General features: G+C 41.6%; 3 protein-coding genes across 4 annotated transcripts; all 3 read right to left on the reverse strand.

The window, feature by feature from the left end:
- Nucleotides 1-365: 365 nt before the first annotated feature.
- Nucleotides 366-1496, reverse strand: LOC135487771 (uncharacterized). The gene has a single exon (XM_064771846.1). It carries the CDS (start codon nt 1494-1496, stop codon nt 366-368), a length of 1131 nt encoding a protein of 376 aa, XP_064627916.1.
- A 1434-nt stretch (nt 1497-2930) lies between these two features.
- On the reverse strand, nt 2931-12302 carry LOC135487842 (uncharacterized). 2 transcript variants are annotated; one of them, XM_064771945.1, is made up of 3 exons: nt 12155-12302; nt 11482-11569; nt 2931-8813 (listed from the first exon to the last, which is right to left on the reverse strand). In XM_064771945.1, exon 3 carries the CDS (start codon nt 8805-8807, stop codon nt 7521-7523), a length of 1287 nt encoding a protein of 428 aa, XP_064628015.1. In that variant the 5' UTR covers nt 8808-8813; nt 11482-11569; nt 12155-12302; the 3' UTR covers nt 2931-7520. The 2 variants fall into 2 exon arrangements, with proteins under 2 accessions (XP_064628015.1, XP_064628014.1); XM_064771944.1 differs by lacking the exons at nt 11482-11569; nt 12155-12302 and adding an exon at nt 9112-9325.
- Nucleotides 12303-12670: 368 nt separating this feature from the next.
- LOC135487607 (WD and tetratricopeptide repeats protein 1-like) lies at nt 12671-21845 on the reverse strand. Its single transcript, XM_064771556.1, has 14 exons — nt 21516-21845; nt 20667-20857; nt 20152-20235; nt 19830-19876; nt 19460-19571; nt 18994-19181; nt 18500-18724; nt 18067-18155; nt 17180-17380; nt 16555-16873; nt 16089-16324; nt 15758-15929; nt 15302-15494; nt 12671-15008 (listed from the first exon to the last, which is right to left on the reverse strand). The coding sequence occupies exons 2-14, from the start codon at nt 20715-20717 to the stop codon at nt 14823-14825; spliced, it is 2103 nt and encodes a 700-aa protein (XP_064627626.1). The 5' UTR covers nt 20718-20857; nt 21516-21845; the 3' UTR covers nt 12671-14822.
- Nucleotides 21846-21857: the final 12 nt, after the last annotated feature.

The following is a 21857-nucleotide window of genomic DNA, read 5'->3' on the forward strand; positions in this document are numbered from 1 at the left end:
GGGAAAGACAGGGAATTATTCCTCCTGTTACACCAGCCATCGGTTGTAAAAGACTGGTGACGATTACTCCTGCTAAACAGACCACACGTTGGGAAAGACAGGGGATTATTCCTCCTGTTACACCAGCCATCGCTTGTGAAAGACTGGAGACGATTACTCCTGCTACACAGACCACATTTTGGGAAAGACAGGGGATTATTCCTCCTGTTACACCAGCCATCGCTTGTGAAAGACTGGAGACGATTACTCCTGCTACACAGACCTTAAGTTGGAAAAGACAGGGGATTTTTCCTCCTGTTACACCAGCTGTTGGTTGTGAGAGACGGGACAATTTTACTTACTACACAGACCACATGTTTTGAATGTCAGAGGACTTTTTCTCCTGGTAAACAGACCGCAAGTCTACCTCCTGTTACACCAGCCATCGGTTGTGAAAGACTTGGGACTGTTGGTCCTGCTACACAGACCACACGTTGGGAAAGACAGGGTATCATTCCTCCTTCTGCCCGAGCCACAAGTTGTGAGAGACAGAGGACTAATTCAGCCATCGGTTGTGAAAGACTGGTGACATTAAATTCTGCTACACGAGGAATAATCCCCTGTCTTTCCCATCGTGTGGTCTGTGTAGCAGGAGTAATCGTCCCCAGTCTTTCATTACCGATGGCTGGTGTAACAGTAGGCAAAGTCCTCTGTCTTTTCCAACTTAAGGTCTGTGAGGCAGGAGTAATCGTCCCCAGTCTTTCACAAGCGATGGCTGGTGTAACAGGAGGAATAATCCCCTGTCTTTCCCAACGTGTTGTCTGTGTAGCAGGAGTAATCGTCTCCAGTCTTTCCCAGCCGATGACTGGTGTAACAGGAGGAATAATCCCATGTCTTTCCCAACGTGTGGTCTGTGTAGCAGGAGTAATCGTCTCCAGTCTTTCAAGACGGATGGCTGGTGTAACAGGAGGAATAATCCCCTGTCTTTCCCAACGTGTGGTCTGTGTAGCAGGAGTAATCGTCTCCAGTCTTTCACATCCGATGGCTGGTGTATCAGGAGGAATAATCCCCTGTCTTTCCCAACGTGTGGTCTGTGTAGCAGGAGTAATCGTCTCCAGTCTTTCACAACCGATGGCTGGTGTAACAGGAGGAAGCATCCCCTGTCTTTCCCAACGTGTGGTCTGTGGAGCAGGAGTAATCGTCTCCAGTCTTTCACATCCGATGGCTGGTGTAACAGGAGGAAGCATCCCCTGTCTTTCCCAACGTGTGGTCTGTGTAGCAGGATTAATCGTCTCCAGGGCTTCACATCCGATGGCTGGTGTAACAGGAGGAATCATCTCCTGTCTTTCCCAACGTGTGGTCTGTGTAGCAGGAGTAATCGTCTCCAGTCTTTCACATCCGATGGCTGGTGTAACAGGAGGAAGCATCCCCTGTCTTTCCCAACGTGTAGTCTGTGTAGCAGGAGCAATCGTCTCCAGTCTTTCACATCCGATGGCTGGTGTAACTGGAGGAATCATCCCCTGTCTTTCCCAACGTGTGGTCTGTGTAGCAGGAGTAATCGTCCCCAGTCTTTCACAACCGATGACTGGTGTAACAGGAGGAATAACCCCCTGTCTTTCCCAACGTGTTGCCTGTGTAGCAGGAGTAATCGTCTCCGGTGGTTGGTGTAACAGGAGGCATAGTCATCTGTCTTTTCCAACTTAAGGTCTGTGTAGCAGGAGTAATCGTCTTCAGTCTTTCACAAAGGATGGCTGGTGTAACAGGAGGCATAGTCCCCTTTCTTTTCCAAGTGAAGGTTTGTGTAGCAGGAGTAATCGTCCCCAGTCTTTCACAAAGGATGGCTGGTGTAACAGGAGGAATAATCTCCTGACTTTCCCATCGTGTGGCCTGTGTAGCAGGAGTAATCGTCTCCAGTCTTTCACAAAGGATGGCTGGTGTAACAGGAGGAATAATCCCCTGACTTTCCCATTGTGTGGTATGTGTAGCAGGAGTAATCGCCTCCAGTCTTTCACATCCGATGGCTGGTGTAACAGGAGGCATAGTCCCCTGTCTTTTCCAACTTAAGGTCTGTGTAGCAGGAGTGATCATCTCCAGTCTTTCACAACGGATGGCTGGTGTAACAGGAGGCATAGTCCCCTGTCTTTTCAAACCGAAGGTCTGTGTAGCAGGAGTAATCGTCTCCAGTTTTTCACAACCGATGACTGGTGTAAGAGGAGGAATAATCCCCTGTCTTTCCCAACGTGTGGTATGTGTAGCAGGAGTAATCGTCTCCAGTCTTTCACAACCGATGGCTGGTGTAACAGGAGGAATAATCCCGTCATTCCCAACGTGTGGTATGTGTAGCAGGAATAATCGCCTCCAGTCTTTCACAACCGATGGCTGGTGTAACAGGAGGCATAGTCCCCTGTCTTTTCCAATTTAAGGTCTGTGTAGCAGGAGTAATCGTCCCCAGTCTTTCACAACCACTGGCTGGTGCAACAGGAGGAATAATTCCCTGTCTTTTCAAACCTAAGGTCTGTGTAGCAGGAGAAATCGTCTCCAGTTTTTCACAACCGATGGCTGGTGTAACAGGAGGTATAGTCCCCTGTCTTTTCCAACGTGTGGTCTGTGTAGCAGGAGTAATCGTCCCCAGTCTTTCACAACGGATGGCTGGTGTAACAGGAAACAGCTTCCCCTGCCCTTCACAACCTGTGGCTGATGTATCAGACAAAATGGCCCCCAAATGTTCACAACTTGTGGTTTGGCTAGCAGAAGGACTCATCACCTTTCATTCACAAAATGATAACTGCCCACCCAAGGCGCATTTCATACAGCTGTGTCCACACGACCCCTGACAACCAACAGGTTAGAAACCTGGCAACACCAGATATTGATCGGATCAGGGTAGGAAAATCATGCCACAGGAATCAGGCCAGGTGCGCTATATCATTGGCAAATAATCAACACTCCAGTTATACAGTAGCTAAATTTAGTGTGTCACTTTCATACAAAGAACGCCAGAGTATGGTCCATCCTGAGATTCAGGGTTTTGATACTCCTACCTCGTGGGAGGGGGGAGTATATTGAAACCACTGTGCCAGGATGGAGCATGGTGAGGCCTCTCAATTACCATCTTGACCACCAAGATATTTGCATCTATTGCCTAGAAACGAGACCATGAGGTTCAGGATGCTCAATTACATCACATGGGACACACCCTGCTTTCCACAATTTGAACTTATTTTCCCGTGATTTCATTGTGTTTGCGCAGGACATTAGTCTTCTGCGCCAAAATCAGTCTTCCTCAGGCATAATCTGATCATGAGACTAGCTTGATGTCTGATGATATTCAAAAGAGCATATTTAACCATTTTAAAACCCAGAAAACACATTAGGAGGGACAAATAAATGTCACATCGCAATTTTTCAGACCCTCTTTGTATGGGGACGGTGTGTATTTAGTGTAAAGAGAGCCTTTATGGTTTAACATGGCAGTAAATTTTAAGAACCCTACAAAAGATTTTAAAGATAAAAAGTTGTGGCCACTACAATCATAGAAAGTTCTTGATTTATTATTTAGCGCCACAAGCATTTATTACTAGAGCATGGTTATTTAGATAGAATGGCTCTTAGAACACTATATATTGTACTGTATAATAGGTAAACAGGTAAATATTTTCCCTGTCGGCAAGTAACCTACCCGGGCTCGTTTATTGAACCACAACAAAAGTAAGACATGCATACATTAGTCCCAGTGTTTTTCTCGTTCACTAGAGATTTGGCAACGCTTAAACTCTGTACTCGTCCGAGGACCGAGGTAGTCTGCCCGCCAATGTTTTGTTAGACATAATGTCACTATCTCCCTGTGATAGCACAACATCCTTCTGCTGATCAATGAGTTCAGAATGCATAACACATTGTATGTGTCGAGGGTAATATATCACTGGCCATGGGTTGAATTCATGTCTCGTGCTTTCTCTTTGTGTGTTCACTCATTGATGGTCAGCCTGGTGAATAGTGAGAATGGTAAATGACACATGTAGGTCATAGTCACGGTTCTCATGCCTTTACTTGTAAGTAAACATCACAATGGTGACTATGGTCACAAGTACATAAGAACAAACAACTGTGGCAGGGCCTCTTCTACAATAAATATCACATTCAAGTTATAAAGCTAAGCCGAGGAGAAAATGTCAGCCTGGATAAGACCTTTGGTAGCAATGGCAGAGAATGATTCCTAATCAGCTTTGAGCATTGCTAAGGTTGTATTTTCACTTTCGCCACAGCAGCCACAATATGTTAACGGCTGACTGAATCTGTTAACGGCTGACTGAATCAGTCCAGATAAATTTGCAGTGTCTGTTATGAGGCCTGTGCAACCCTCAATAGCTCAATTGATTTTGTGCACCTATGTCAGTACAATAGTAATGTTTTGTTTATTTTAGGCATCAGCAATGACAAATGACCTGCCTGATCAAGCAAAGATTGGCTAAGCACTGGACGTAGGACCTACATGTACTGCCGGGTTCATTTTGCTTATTCCTGAAAAACACAATGAAAGGACAACTGGTTTTTGAAGGACGCCCAGTTTGCCCGATTGGCAACTTGACCTGAAGCATCAAAATCGACCACTGTACTGGACAAGTCATTGTCGTTATTAACTTCAGGTTTAAGGTCCCCGTCATCCTCGAATTCATTTTCAGGACTCAGTGGACTCAGGTCAAGTACTTATGCCATTGTGAACATCCTGTCCAAGATAACACACACTTGGACGCCTTCTCAAGTCCAAGTGAGGACAAGGGGACCTACATGTATGACATACCTGGCAAGATACTGAAAACCCCTTTATATTTGTGAGCCTAATATTTTAGTGACACTGAGAGGGGGCACAAGCGCAAACTTTGGGGCACGAAAAGGCATCCCAGAGTCACTGATCAGTAAAGAGGCAAAATGAGTCCAGATGTCCTCTTTTGATGGAAGGGGAGTCTACCAAAGATTTCAGTGAGAAAGATGAGATGGACATTGTGCTTGATAGATAATTTTTTAAAACAAAAGTTGATACACTCATCCAGATTTTCAACATGTGTCCTAACTCGCTAAGGAAATGCTGCAATATCCAAATTAAAGCGTGAAGGCCTGACAGGCTGATGACGTGCGTTAAGAGAGATAATACACAGTGGATTAATACGCAAGCATCTCTACTCACTACAAACATACATCAAAATGGATGAATCACATCAAATATAAGTACATCTTTGTTAACATATCAGTGATGGAAATATAAGTATCTTTGTTAACATATCAGTACACAAGTTACCGTCGAAAAATACACCATGCATTTGTTATGATTTCGTGACGAGACAGAAAAAAATGTGATGCTTTTGCTGCGAACGACTTCCAGTTACATGTTGTGTGTCACATGTTCTTTTATCACGGGCATTTTCAATGTCCCCCATCGTTTATCACTTGATGGCAACACACTGCTTTCACTAGCACACTGGACGGAGGAAGTCTGGACGCAACAAAATGGTCTAGATTCAGAGTTGATGATGGCCAGAAACGTCTGGCAGTTGCGAGAATGCTACATGAAGGAGATACGTACATGTACAGTAGATCCTCTCTATTAAGGAAACCCTCGGGACTTACAAGTGCTGTCCATAATAGAGAGGTGTCCAGATTGGAGAGGTGAACTCGAATGGGAACAACTAATTTGGGACCAAAACTAGTGTCCTTAATAGAAAGGTGTCCGCTAAGGGGGGTTCCACTGTACATTAAATTCAATGAATATGAAGTCCTACTTATAAGTTAAACTCAGAATGCCAGTGTATTATGCTGATACATACAACTATAATAATATTTTAACTTAAACAAGATAAACTTTATATACATTTGTAAAGTTATCAGGAACAAAAAAGGTTAAAAAATTAAAATACGACTCAAGAGCTTATGTAAATACCAGTACTGGCCCAATTTGCGACACCAAATAAATATGTCTGTACATTTCCATACACAGGCATACTTGATTGTTTAGGCGCATTTATACATGACTGCAGCAGTGTTTAATCAATGATGTTGATGATTACTTCACCGGAGGAGATCACTTTTAAACTTTTGAATAATCAATGTATTCATCATATCATGTAGAAGTACATGTATGAAAGATGCAAATTGTTCAAATGCTACCGACGGTGTACTTCAAAACTTATCAGATTTATACATTTAAACTATGTGTAAGAGAACCCCCTTGATTCCTTTAAGTACCTAAAACTATTTACAAGGGAGATCAGTGGCCTAGTGCTTAGAGCGACGGGCTCATAACCAGTTGAGGTGGCAGGTTTGACTCCAGAAAGGATTACTGCTGTTTCATCTTTGTGTGCTTGAGCAAGGCACTTTCATGGTCACCAACTTCCTGCTCTCTAACCAAGAGATGCTAGTCCGGAGTGCTGCAGTTGGATCTGTACTAATGCTCCCAGAGATCAAGAGTGGAGACTGGGTGAATGATGAATGTCCAGGCTAATAGCAAGGGGAAATATGAGACTCTCTGAGCGTCTGAAACCAGTTTGATTAGCGCGATGTAAGTCTCATACATCATTATAACTCAAGCATGGAGCTATTTTCAAAACAACACTTGCCCAGCAAGAAAAACCACCAGTTTATGTCAATTATCATAATGATTGAATGGATGAATCCATTTAACTTCGTTTGATGAAATAAATCACAAAAAAAACCAAACATCAATTCTATTGCCTCCAAGGGAGCTTATGATTGTAAAGGACTTTAGTATACGTAAAACAACAGAATGCCATCATTACGTCTTCATGTCATTAGCATTCTTAACTCGTTTAATGGTCAGAAAACTGACGAGCAATCTAGATTAAAAGCTGCCTAAGTTGCTTTTGTGACAGTATCTTTTTTTGATTATTCCTATAATTTTTGATTTCTCCTATCTAGTGAGACTAGTGAGAGATCACTTCTTACAAAATGACAAAATAAAAGATCTAGTGAGTAACACAATTCTGAACCAAATTGTTTCCAATATCATAAAATAATCATACCAATAAGTATACCAGCTTCATGATGACACCAATTGCCCAATGATGAGGATAATGAGGATTGCCCAATGATGAGGACTTTCAAGTCCCTCCTAAAGGCCCACCTTTTTGCAGGTGTCTTTGGGGAAAAAAGCGCTCTAGAATACCCTCACGCTGAGTAATTGGAGCGCTATACAAATGCCAACATTGATTGATTGATTGATGATTATGATGGTGATATGCCCCAAAAGTAGGAGCTTTCTTATCCTTAGTTTTCTGCTTCAGCTGAAGCCCAGAATCAAATCATTAACTACACTATGGGTACTACAATAATTAGCAAATATACACATTTTACATGACAACAAGTTTAAGTACAGGACGTACCAAAAACAACGATCTCATGATGCCATCCACTGTCATAGCAAGCCCAGACAATTAATATAAGTTTAAATCATCACTAGCAAATCAGCTTACCCGCAGGCAAAATTTGATCATTGCTTTTTTTACACTCTGTAAAGTTCAGATCAACAATTATCTTGCAAAGTTGAGGTCATAATGAGAGCCGGCCACCTTGAGGTGTTTAAGAGTTTTAACCAAGGCATCCTGGAAATAACACATATCATAATCTATATCATGTTTCTTGCAAATGCGCATAACATCCTCACTGGCCGTGCGCAAGAACTTTCTGCACATGGTCGGGAACAGATGATGTTCAATATGATAGTTGAGTCCACCATAGTACCAATCTTGCCACCAGGGGGACTTGATGTTCAAGTTGGTCAGGATCTGCACAACATACCAGCTGGATGAGTGGAACTCGTCGATCGTTGCGAACATTTTACAGTAGTGGCTGAGGATCAACTGGAAGTGAAGCCAGCCTTCGAACGTCGCCGCGATGAAGTAGAACGTGGCAACCTCACCCCAGGTTGGGAGGTGCGAGAGCAGGGTGATCATCCAGGTCCAGTGGATCGCCCAGCCCACCCACTCGTACCAGCGGCGCTCAAGACGGAAACTATCCAGCATGATTTCATAGCGTCCGATCAAGACAACAGCTGGGATGAAGGTGATGTGTTGAATCTTGATCATATAGTAAGCCAGTTTACCCTTGAAGAGTGGGAAAAGTTTGGTGTTCTGTGCCCAGGACAACTCCCACATTTGCGGGTCGGCCCACTGTTTGACTGCATCGACGGTGTTGGTCAGCCCATGATGTAGGATATGTTCATCTCTCCACCAGTGGGCGCTGATCCCAAAGCAGGAGGTCCCAAACATAACGCCGAAGAAACGATCCTTCAAGCGATTACGGAATACTTGACTGTGCATGAAGTCATGCATAATGAGGGCGCTTTGTTGCCAAAAAAATGTCAACAGAACTGCACCGAGCATGTGCATTAGCCACGAATCAAAGCAACACACGCAGGTGAAGAACGACGCCATTAACGTAAATGTGAAAATAGCCTTCTTGACGTAGTAGGAAAATTCTGTTGTATAGTAGCCCTTCTTTTTGTGTTCTTCGATCAGTTGAACGATTTCTGCATCAGCTGGGTGCCGGACAGGAACTTGATACGTTCCGACAGGCTTACGGTGTTTCAAGACGACGTCCTTGTGACCGTAAGCATGGAATATGGACGTGGCATCCTGACCAATGAAATGTTCAAGAATTGGACCGCCAGGATGATGAGGAATGAAGTTGGTGACGTCATACCATTTGCCGTCAATGCCGACTAGTTTTCGATCTTCACGTTCATGATGGTCAATATCGGAGATGAGATTGTCATGTTGTGTTGTCCGATGACGGACTTCGGTCGGCGTTGGAGTCATTATGTTCTGCAAAGAGAGAAACAAGGGACATTTTTAAAACAGGCCACAACAAAACAAGCAAAGGGTAGGAAATACATTGATTATTTCCTCGAATTTTGAGCCTGAGGTCTGAAAAAGAGCAATTTATCAATGAACTTAATCATTCAAAGAAGATATCACAAAATCGGACTCAACACTAAAATCAAAACTGACCAAGAACAGCGAAATCCTGCACCTATATCACACATGACACATGTATTTCTTGCCAAAAAGGCTGAAAATTTACACATGACATCACTCACTCCTTGATCAGTACCAGCCTTACCTCAGCGTGACACTCCGAGTCTGATCCTACAGATGATGTATCGTCTTCCCCCATTTAGTTCCCAAATTATCACGATCTTGTCTCTCAATAACGATTGTAACTGAAGTGAAATCTCCTGTTAAAAGATTCCCTTATCAATCAAAATCTTGATTCAAAGTTGACCAAAGGTATGTCTGGTGACCGTAGGTGACCCATTTCTTGGTTACATTACGGTGAAGCATGACGCACTGCTTATTTTTAAATGCGTAGGGTAACTTTGAAGAATCAATAATTAATGAACTACTTCAGTTTACTTAGCCCAGAATGATGTTGAATGTATGTGCAATCTATCAGTCATGTAACTGTCAGTAACCTAGATGAGAGAATTCCTTTGATCATTTGGTTGCTTACAATTGTTCAACTCCTAGTCCTAGCTCTCATGAGGCACCACACATGCTAGAGTGGAATTTTTGGCCATGATCTGGGATTGTGCTTGATGATTTAAGTATCAGGGCACCGGCCAGCAATTTAATGTAGGGTGGTCCAATTGAAACTCCTTTACAATTTCTAGAGCAAGCTAGGATGGCTGCCTCTATGGTACGGTGGTAGGCTGCCGATGTAGGGTGGGCCACCCTGGCAAATGACCTTGTGGACAACCTCAAATTTTTTTGAACCCCACTTGACCCACTTTACGGCCAGTGGCATGACCAAGATAAAGCCAGTCTGTCTGGTGTGATAGATAGATAGAGTGGACTTCGGATGCATTCATCCGCCAGATTTATATCTCAAATCCACGTATCTCCTGTTGACTCGAGCTTGCTATGTTGAATAATCACCACACAAAGTTCACTACTGATCATCGCCAAACGAAAGCAAAACCGAGGAATCAAAGTCCATGCTTTATCACAGTGTCATCAAGGCCAAGCAGTTGATTATCCAATGGCAATAAATGAAAACCTACATGTACTAAACAGGAAGTTAAATTTGAATGACATATCATCCCCAATAATTTCCTGGTAAAAGAGTCCAAACACTTCAGGAGATTCTTTATGTCAATCAATCTGACAGTAAAAATGCCTTCTTTTGACCTATTCACAGTAAGACAGAAGACAGGGTCAACAATCCATTACGGAAACAAAATATTGTCCTTGAAATGAAATCGAAATCAGAAGATGGTCAAGTCGGCTGGAATTTGACAATTTTTGACATCAACAACTGCCGAGTGCGGACTGAACTATGACAAATATGGGAAGTCAGTTAAGACAGTTTAATTATGGAACGTGTTTACTTGAAGTTACTACATACCTTGGATTGGACCTGCGAGTGACCTGACTAAGATGGGGAAAAAGACTAGAGTTCATCATGGATGCAGCAATTACATCTACCCAACTATAACCTCATGTCCATGAGTGGAATGATCAATTCTCTATACACAGATCATGTAGGCCTTTATACACCAAATCATGCCATGCCTTATGCCGATGGGAGTGCTTGACAATTTTAAGAATAGTACATAGGCCTTGTCATACGTGTACACAACAAAGTTTTGCAAATCTGTATGTGTTGTACAACGTAGGTCTGTGATGTTCATGGCGACTTATCAACGGTAAATATCCGTCCTAAAGTCTCCTCCTTTCACAAAAACATAAACTCTGTTGCAGCATATCACCAGTTCACATGACTAATTGATTTTAAATAGAGGACATGCAAAAAACAATTAGGATTACTCAGTCAGCATTCCATCACAAGCTTGTTGTACACAGCAAACCACCAACAAACAGCCAATAATTATTGCTGTAGTTGATCCCAGCCATAATTTATTATTGCAGAGTGAGTCCACTGTAAACAATGCTGTATCTTTTCATCTGTGGTGGGTGAACATGACAATGCGTGCAGGGCATGCATGGGGAACCCGACTGTGCAGGGGACCACGCCAATCTTGGGTAATGCATAGAGTTACGGAAGAACATAGTCATGTGGTGGATACTGAACAGATAGTCTGATTACTGATAAGCTATGACAGACCAGACAATAATGGAAGTTTGATAATCATGACACAATCATTGGCATTATTATAGCAAGGATACATTTAAATTACTTATCTAAATCTATAAACAAGTTATAATTCTATTTCACATTGATTAATAGAACTGGAATTACTGGTTTGCTTTTTTCTTATCACTTTCAAACTAATTCCAGTATAAACCACTTATAATTAATTTTAAAAATTTGTGTAACTAGGGAGGGGAGTCAGAAAACTGAGAACAGTACATATTAACTGTGATTTTAATTTTAGACAGAAGTTGAGAAGGGGATTCGGCCAGAACTGATGCAAAGTCACTGACAAAATCAGAAACAACAAAATACATTACTGACTACTGTCATACTTACATGATCAGCTGATCAATTAAGTACAGCTAACTTAGTCTTAAAAGTATCCACAATTGAACGATGAATCCTGAGATCAAAGGCAGTGAATCTGCAATGAAATATTAAAGTTTTGTGTCACTGTAGTGTTCAACAATCTTTTCCTTGATGATTTGGAAATTGGAAGTAAAACTTCCTGGTAAATTGGGCCATGCATCGATACCATGAGAGGCATGCGTGTCTGGCATCTTTTCCCAAACCTGGTCCGAGGTGGTACAGGCATATCTCTTCTCTATCTAGTACCTGGTAAAGAGTCTACATACACGCCGGACGGCTGGGAGTGTATCAATCATGATAACAATCTCACAATGTAGGCATAGCATTAAAATTGATATGATAGGCCTTCCATGGTCTGGCATGGAGGTCTCCTAATATTAAAAGCCTACGGTACATGCATGCATCCATCCAATAGTGATACCAGACAGAAACTAAATTACTGAGTGCCATACCCACCCGCCCATCAGCACCAAATTCAGACATGTCTGGAATTTTATTGCCATTCTATAACAAATCATGTAACACCATGCAATGCATGCACAGTACATGCACACACTACAGTGACAATACATAACATGTACATGGCAGAAAATGCGCCTTCTTTCTACTAAGTTTATGAAGAACAAGAACCTTGAATTACCTGTAAAAGTACTCAGATAGATTCCCTGAACTTAGTCGTTTCAGCAGATATATTCTCAATTATGATTCAATGGCTTATTCTAGCACAAAAATTGAAAAATTAGTCGGCAAAAATTGGAAGACCGAGCCTTGTCAAAATAAAGCCGGTGATCGAGACTCTACCCGGCTGCGATAGACGGCGCTGTTGAAGGTTGGGCGTGGTCCAGTCCACTATTGGGTGGGTGGAAGGCTACCTTCCACAGCAGAGCATCACCCATTGCACTATCTGACCTGCTCAACTTAAAGATTCTTTCATATACAAAATCAATTGATTTAGCCCATGTTCTGGCTCTGCTCAGGTCCCTGCATATCTTTCCTTATCTAATGCATTTCTCCCCTTTAGCCTCTGGGGTGGCCTGTATCTTGCAAGAAATTTGGAGAAGACCATCTTGATTGTCCACCAAGATTTTCTCTTTGAGATCAAGTTAGCAACGGACAGAGCAAATAAAAAGCCAACCATCATATAAACATCATCAGCATTTTATTCCAAATGACACTCAACTGTTACAGTAATCTATAAATGATACAAATGTAACGAGAGCAGGCAGGTAGAAACTTGATAACTTTCCAAAGCTTCAAAAAGACTTGTAGCTTGATATTGATATTAACAAATATGGATTAGAGAATCTAATCTAATCTAATCTGTACTTGTTAATTCGAGCCAGCAGGCTTTCTTCAGGCAAAATTGGTACCATGACACCAGAAGCTAACTGTAAGTGGTACCATGACAAGAACACCAACAAGCTTACAGTAAGCAAAGAATGCCGCCAAGAATGTAAAACAGATGAGGTGGTGCCATGACACCATCAGCAGGTTTACTACAGTACAGCTGAACGGTAAAATGACACCAGTAGGCTTATTGTTGGTGAAGTGGTTCAACAAAGAACTCAAGTAGGCCTACTGCCGTTAAATCGATCACTACAACGACAACGTATCGCCCTGCATTTGGGTCTTTGCAGTCTAGAAGGGTACAAATTTATCAAATTCATGTATGGAATGAAGGCCTACTAAGCAGGTTTATATAGTTAATTTCATACAATTATTATATCATTACTGATAAAAAGTGTGATGGGAAAACAACTCTAACAATCTTTGTCATGTGTCGACATCTATATACACACTGAAGTCAACAATTTACAGTAAATACAAGAAATCTATGTACAAGGACACTCAGCGCAAGTGGTAGGAAACTGACAACCATCATTATAAACTGATAGCCGATGGTAATCCACAGTATTATTTTCCACAATGCATACAAATAACACTATGTAGAAAACAATATTAAAATCCTTATCATTTTACAACCAAAAGCACTCGCAAATTATCTGAATAGTTATTTACATTCATCAGAAAACAAATTCAGCTTGAAGCTAGCACATAAAACAAATATATACCAATAGAACTAAAAGTTTTCAATCATATTTACAAACATTCACTCTGACCAAAACTACATAACTCTGATTGGTGTTGTTGTGGGGGCAATCCGTCTGGATAACATCGCTCCTTCGTGAAGTCTGAAGTGAAGAAGTTGTAATCTATCTTCAAAATTACGTGACCATTTCTAACTAGAACATTTCCATCATTCACTCATTTCCAAAAGCAAATTCACCCCATTCTTCTTCTTCTTCAGCGTTCGCTCTGCACTTGGAGGGGTCATTCTCCTAGGAGTAATCCTCCTCCAAGGCGGGATGAGCGTATCCTGCGTGCCACTACGGTTAGGCGCCAATTGGGTTTATAGAGAGATAGAGTCCACGCAAGCTATTCATTTTTCTCACTTGGTGGGGTCTTAGCTTGCCCTGGCATAGACACCAAGTACAAGGAACCTCGGTTTTGAGTCTCATTCGAAGGACTGTGAAGAGCCAGGAATTTCAGTTCCTTGAAAGCCACGCCGGTTCATCCAGACATATGATCCTGGGTTCTCCCCGGGATCGAACCCGGGCCCTATTGCGTGGTGGCCAGCAGTGTAAACCACTAAGCCATGAGGCTCCTTTAACCCCATTATAAAACGCTCGCTTTCAGCTACCCCAAAACAAGCTTTTAAAATCATTTTTTTGGTGAGAACTAGTTAAGAGAAAGGACTTGAGTACCGCAGTACTTTATGAGTTGCTTGCATGCATTACATGCTGAAGATGAATTGGGACAATTTTATCATCATGATTTAAAAACATTATCAATAATTATAACATTATATGAAGGTAATGCTAATATGCACAAGTCAAAAGGATTCTTTAATAATTTACCAATATCATTCGCTTCAGAGGTTTTTAATCGACAAATTGGATAAGATATTTTGGCACAAATTTCATATCCAAATACAATGACAACCAAAATGTCATTGAAACATTGAAAAATATCAGAAAACTATATTGTGATTGCAAGTACAACTGATCTAACAGCTCAAGGTGACTGCTCTGCTGCTGAACACAAAAAATATAACTTGTTCTTCCTAATGGTTCAAATCACATCAATGGGCCACGAAGAATAAGTCATAAAAAAATTGCTCTATTTACGCATTCAATGTGGAAACCAGAGCAGCTCTTACTAAAAAATCTTCATCTCAGCCTAGACAAAGTCATCACAAAAGCTATGCCCTAAAACCCTCTACCCTAGAGTCCAGCAAATAATTCTTATTAACTAGGACGACACTGGGGCGTCTCTCCTCGATCATCCCCGTTGTCATCTCCATCAAACACCCCTGATATTCTGTATCCCATATTCATCAGCATCACCTCCAGTGGGTCGGCGTTCATCCTCTTTTGATTGGCAGATGCAGCGTCATCCGAGTTGTCAACTTCTCGTTCATTTTTGCTGCCATCCTAGAAATTCAGAAAAGACCATTATTACCATGAGAAAGAACCTGAGTAGTCTGAAGACACTACGCCTACCTTATCTTATGGTCGAAACATGAAATTTAATCAAGAAACTTTACACAACAAACTTAACCAATGGAATCAAGTTTATTTGCACAACTCACATCAAACCAAACATAACCTTGGTATATGATACACAAATCCCATCAATCAATCGTAATCAAAGCCTGAATAGAAATCTTCACTCGTTCATGATACACAGCAATTAAGAGATGAATATTCCACAAAAAACACCCTACCTCAGCTCTTGGACTCCATAGTCTGACTACAGGATCTATACCACTAGTTGCTAAGAGACACTGTGTAGGATGAGGCTGTAGGCAGTTGACTATGGAATCATCACCCCGCAGTACTCGCACAATGTTTCCCGTATTCTTCTCCCATATAAAGAATGATCCGTCGTCCGAACCAGCGACAATATATTGGCCTTTGCTGAAAGAGACGGAAACAATTCAAAATACATGAATAAAATGGCGTTTGCCATTAAATTTTGGCAGCAAATGGAATATCTAAAATTGAAAATGAGCAAATTTGCAAACTTCTAGCTTTGCAAACATTTTACGGTCGACACCACTTTGTCAACTAAGGGTATGGGTCATGCCTGGCGCACTATATCCTCGATCAAACCACTTAATGCAATGATTGGGTTTACCATGTGTGCAGACAACATCAAACAAAGCCAGGAAGAAACTTGCCTTCCAAAGAAATTTGCCTCCTTGATGTCTGTCGTCGTATTACAGTGTCCACAGAATCGCATTTCATAGTCCATAGCATTAGCTCGCCATGTCTTCTCCTGCTCAGATACATTGTGTCGCCAGTTGTTTTTCCAGCCAGATCTTTCCTCTTCGATCTTCTTATCTTTCTCGTCTGAAACGAAAAGTCGATTTTTGGTTAAATCTTCAGGGATTTCAACTTTCTTTCAACGTTTGTCTCAAAGCCTACAGATCTATTGCTCTGCCTATGAACGACAAATTTCTGGCCTTTAACAATCCCCATCAAATGCCCACCAACATCTTGAATACAAACCTTGCTCCGTTCTACAATGTATGGCCGCACTGATATCACGATCCAATGCCTCACATGCAGGATTCTTCGCATAATCCGGGAATTTATTTTTGAAATACAACAAACAATCAGCTGCCTCTTTGGTCCAAGAAAGTTCATATAAACATCGGGCGAGTCGGAAATGGGCTTTGAGATGGTTTTGGTCCGCATGGATGGCGGCATGGCAGTCACGTAATGCTGCATACAAATCCCCGTCCCTGCAATGATATATTCAGTTCCTAGGTTAAAACAGGATTTACCTGCTATTCTGAGAAAGATGTTGGGAGATGACTGCAACTGACATATCAATGACAGCCTAAGATCATGATGCTGTTCCATTTGGAATTTTTTTACTTGTCAAATAATAAAGAAATTCTACCCTTGCATATGCCTTTCTCAAGCCAGAAATCCCGGCCCTGAAGAAGTTCAATCGTACAGTCCTACATACCAGCCCCTCTTCATAAATGCTGCTGCTCGATTTCCATAGAGTACAGCCGCATCTGGAGCCAATGCGACTGCTTGGTTATATAAGATTATTGCCTGGGCATACTGTTGCTTCTCGAAGACACTGTTTGCTTTCTGTTTGATGGCATCGACGGTCGGATGTAATGGTTTGGATTCATATTTCACTCTCTTTTTCTTTCTTCCTCCATCATCCATATGATCAGTGGATGACGACTGACCGTGGTGTTTTGATAATCCAAGCGTACAACCGTTTGTCGTGCCAGGGTGGTGAATACTATACCCATTACTGGGACATGATGTTTCTGAAAATATACCAACAGCTTTGAGAGCCATTTACTGGCCAAGTTCATACTTAAGTGCTTAGTCTTGTTGGCCAGCTTATACTGGTAGCAGACGTCGAAGCGGTTCAGAATGTGTTTAGAACTGATAAAGAGTCTAGCAGAACTGTCTATGTGTTCACCCAATTAACTTCCATAACAAGAAAAAAGAGATTTCATCCAAGATTCAAATGAACTGAGATTTCCTCATGGGACTTTTCAAAGGGTTTGCTCTCCACCACTGCAAGGCAAGTTAACGAATACAGTATTTATGACACTGACAATACAAACCTTTGACGACACCATTACTGGAAAGTGACAGTGGCAGATTCAACTTGATTGCTTTCCTACTCTTGTTGACATCAAATAGATATATTTGCTCTCCTCCTAGATTGACCAGTAACTCGTTGCCTTCGGGACTGAACGTCAAGTACGTTGACGCTAATGTTCTATAACGCTTCTTATAGTCCTGTTGCTTGTGTGGCAAATGACCTGCAAACAAATCAGTCAACGTTATAAGTATGTGAAGTGTGAATCTGGATGGATATGGTCAGGCAGGTCATATGAACTTCAGTTGAAACTGCTCCTCAAGCATTTTCTCTCAACTGTTCGTTCCAATGAAGGAAGCTGCTTTGTTACTCAACTAGTGACTCAAGTGCAATATATGTCATAATGGTATAGCTGTGAGGACTGAAAATTGCTGCAGATTGTCCTGGAATGGCCCGAGGGAGCTGTGCAGGGGAGAGGCCGGTCAGGGGCCAGACGCACACTGTCAAGTTTGTCTCTGCCACCAGACATCAAGAGGCACAAGAAGAAGAGTCTCTACCTTCAGAAAGCTACACCTTCACCGAGAGACCATTGGCCATGATCTAACATTGAGATGAACAACATTCATTACTTTTATGATATGGACAGCACCTTATCAGTGATGAGTGTGCAATTCTTCCTCCACTATCTTGAGATGCCATGTTCCCTTCTGACATGAAAACAACAACAATTGCAGTACAACATTGGTAAAGGGCAAAGTTTTACCTGCTACATAATACTGGACAGCATCAGCAGGCAATTTAAATTCCTCCTCATCAGAGAACATTTCTATAATATTTTGCCTCTCCCAGACCGACCTGGAGGGGAAATAATAGGTCCAGAGGGTTAGCATAGGTAAAACTTGTATCTACCTGCAACATAATACTGGACCGATTTCTCAGGGAGAGAAAAGTCATCACTTTCGGTCATATCACAGTGAGATGCTTCATCCCATGGGAACCTTCAAAAACAAATGAGCAAGAACAAAATTCATTGAGATGCATCAAGGGGAGGATCAATACGTTTTCAAACAAACTTTACTCCTCATTGTGAGAAAATTATAAACATTTTCTTGAAATGCAAAGATTGGGATATAGCAGTTTGTAGTGTACCCGGACAAAGACTACCACCACTAAAAACCAATTGCAGACAAAAAGCTTTGAATGCGTTGAACAGACGTTAGAACTGGTTTCAGACAGAAACCCAGGGTGAGAATGCATGATTAAGTAAAGTCATGTGATAATTAACACAAGAAAATCAATCCCAGCGATGAAAAAAACGCAGAAAACTCTGACACAAACCCACCTTGATCCACTGTCCGAGGGAAATTTGATGCTTTTACATGTTAGCATCCGTCGGTCATATATTCTAACATAGGGGTCATTAGTTCCTACTGCCATCTGCTCAGGCCGGACAGGGTTAATAGCAAGGCACTTGGCTTCTGCATGGGCACCCATGTGAGCATTTAGATTCACAAGGACATTCTGAGGGTTGGGTCCACATGTTTCGGGAGCACGCAGGTCAAACTGCCTGTAAATGAAATGATATGAAATCATAAGCAGGCTTGTTTAACTTCACCCCATGGAGACTAGCAGATGGAATGTACACGTAATATCTCGCTGACGCTACATTTTAGCAGAAATCAACATAATCAGTAAATCACGGGCCATTCAGAGTTGCCTTGGTGTCCAGCTTTTATTCTACTTTGGTGGTCATTTTCATAAGAAACGACCAACACCACTGAACATAACGGCAACAAAGTAAGCATGTCATTTTTGGGAAGATTGATACGGACTTACATTATTGTGCCATCCTCAGCAGCACTCCAAAACATGAACGGAACATTCGGAGCAATAGCTAGTCGCTTGACACGACCAGCATGACAGCTGAACACATGGCTGGTCTCTTTAGAGTTGAGGTCATGAACACGGATCTTACAGTCTGCAGCACCACTCACTATCACGGAATCATTGGAATTAGGTAGGAACTGAAAGTAAAAGTGCTTGTACCATTAACATGACTTGTACCATTCACACAACACATCAATAAATAGATTTAACTGTAAACAATCCACATTTGTTCATACCGGTTTGCCTTCAGGTGGAGGCTAGAGTATTTTGTCATACTGATGCCTCTGTGCATTTTGTAGTACAATAAGTTTTGAATTTGAATTTGATAAAAAGTACAGTGCTTCGAATGGACTCACTGCAGTGGATATCCTGGGCACATCAACCATGGCACTTGTGAGGGGATTGACATCCTTACCTTTATTGAGAATATATTGCCATGATGTCCAGTCCTTACAGTTGTTAACTTCTTGTGAAGAAAAGGCTCCCATACAACAATCTGCACATCATCAGAACCACTTGCTAAGAGGCTGAAAGCAAAGAGTTTTGCTTTGACAAATTGAGTTATTTTGAATACCCACGGCAGTGTTCAAGGGCTTTTGGTTTCTTTGTTCAGGGCCATTTGCTGGGTTGGACGGGAGTGACAACTATTCATTTATATGGCCTTCTTGTTACATGAAACATAGGACTTTGGCTCCATATACAGGCAAGGCAGTCTATGCTTCTTCAGGCCAAGAAACATGGATTTTAAGAAACTGAATGCACAGTCACTCTGCAATGATACTTACGTTCCTTTTTCATTCCACTCCAAGCAATTGACACATCCATTGTGGCCCTAAATCAGAAGTTAAAATATGTTTTCAATCATAAATGTTACAGAACAAAAATATTGGCTACTGAATGTCAAGGGCGGAATGGTCTAGCCACATACTGCAGTTAGTACAGATCACATGATGGGATTCTTTCACAAGCATTTGGGCACCTACACCTTGGGAATAATGTGGATACATGGCAAGACCCATAGTGCTGAGTTCATGATGTTAAAAGACGAATGCTCAGATCCCAAATTTTAACCTTGAGTAAAAACCGATGCATGAATTAAAACAGTACCTCCAATTCGGCTTCCAGTCCTATTCTTCTCACAAGGTCAGGTGTAACTTGCATACACCTCTGGAAAGACATAGTAGACAGCTCCTGGAAATAGAATTCAGAAAGAAGTTTAAAATTTGCCTATTTAGGAAAAAACTGAATAATATCATATCAGCTATTTCACAGCAAATGTTGTGTGTATTTGGGACAGCTGCATCCATGTCAAGCAGATGTGGAGGTGATTAAAGGACTCATTCAGTTTAAACTCCTCCCGGATACTAAGAGTGCTGATTTGTCAGTATTTTGCTTGAGAGTTTAAGATGAAACAAAACATTTTGTTCAACTGCTGCTTTTTCTGTATGAAATCTCCAATCAGATCGGAGTGCCATGTTTTTGTGACATGGACTATCTGTATTTTTGTTTTGTTGATCAATATGAATAAAAGTATGTATACCTTGTGTCAAAAACAAAGGCTTTGTTAGTTCTTGCTGGTATAAATAGGTAAACAATCAATCCTGATCATACTCCAGGCCTACCTTGACCTCCCTTTGGAGGTATCTACTGGTGAGGTTCCCAAGAAACGCCATGGTTATCAGATGGCAGTCCGACACTCAAGTCTCAAGTCAACCAATGTCCCCCATGTCAAACTCTGCAGGTGTGCTTGAACTGTTGTCTTGGACAATCGGAGTGGTTCATCAAGTTAAATCAAGTAAGACGACCTTTCATCCTGGAAAAAGATATTTTAAAAATATTGCCGGTGTGCGAGTGAAATAATTCTATACTGGAGCATAACACGCGTATTAAATGAGTGAACATGTTTGCCTACTTATAATATAACCATAGGGACTGGAGGCAAATACTGCCGATTACTATTCGATTGCATTAATGGTTTGAAAACTTTGATAATGATGTCTAGTAAAACAGTTGATGATAGTCTGGGAAGGTCAGCTTTGGTTGTTAATTAGATATAGAAAGACCCCTACTCTAATAATAATTAGGACTCAAATCCCTCTCGTCAAGACCTCAACTGTGGGGAACAGAGGATGCTGAAGGCAACAGCTAGATTCCTGACATTCATCGACCTATGACGTCTGAATTTGACGCCGTCATCGAGCGCCGAGAGGCGAGATGTTCAGCTTGCTTGCACATTTTGAGAGGTTTAAGTAACTTCATGGGACGGTTGAGAACGACTACGCCAGGTCATTTGATTTTCTTCAAGCCAAATGAGCTGTCCACAGCTAATAAATTACACTGTGGCATGCATATGGAGTTACTTGGCGGCGGTGACGTCATCACAGTAGGCCTACACCACCTCCTCCTCCTGGTTTTGTGGTTACTTTCATTTCTCTTTTTTTTTCATTTTTAGGCCTATATTTCTCACGTACACTTGTTGCCCAATCCACACAGCAGCTACCAAAAGAACCAACAGGTTCTCTACAGCGCCCACAACAAAGATTGAAAAACAATATGCAAGGGTTTTGGAGAGAGGACTATATTTTTGTAGTACGTATTTCTGAAAATGTCAACAACTCCGGAAATAGGTGAGTTTAAAGGGACACTCGACTGAATTTCGGTTTGTTATAAAATTAGAACTTTCCACGTTGATTTCCCAGTGGACCCTTTTTCTGTTATGTATTTAGACAGATACGTTTCTTCTCAATATATCAAAACAATAAACAGGAGATTCTTCAAGAAACAGCCCAAAACAGCTGCTTTTGATGTTTGTC

This window comes from Lineus longissimus, chromosome 5 (assembly GCF_910592395.1).
Source record: "Lineus longissimus chromosome 5, tnLinLong1.2, whole genome shotgun sequence".
Lineage (NCBI taxonomy): Eukaryota > Metazoa > Nemertea > Pilidiophora > Heteronemertea > Lineidae > Lineus > Lineus longissimus.

Coding starts and splice junctions, on each gene's coding strand:
- LOC135487771 (XM_064771846.1), bottom strand. CDS start 1,496: ATGATTCCTCCAGTTACACCAGCCATCGGATGTGAAAGACTGGAGACG.
- LOC135487842 (XM_064771944.1), bottom strand. CDS start 9,165: ATGGGGGAAGACGATACATCATCTGTAGGATCAGACTCGGAGTGTCAC. Junction 8,814..9,111: donor ACTCGGAGTGTCACGCTGAG/GTAAGGCTGGTA, acceptor CTCTCTTTGCAG/AACATAATGACTCCAACGCC.
- LOC135487607 (XM_064771556.1), bottom strand. CDS start 20,717: ATGGCGTTTCTTGGGAACCTCACCAGTAGATACCTCCAAAGGGAGGTC. Junction 18,156..18,499: donor CCCTCGGACAGTGGATCAAG/GTGGGTTTGTGT, acceptor TTGTTTTTGAAG/GTTCCCATGGGATGAAGCAT. Junction 17,381..18,066: donor GGTCCAGTATTATGTTGCAG/GTAGATACAAGT, acceptor ATTTGTTTGCAG/GTCATTTGCCACACAAGCAA.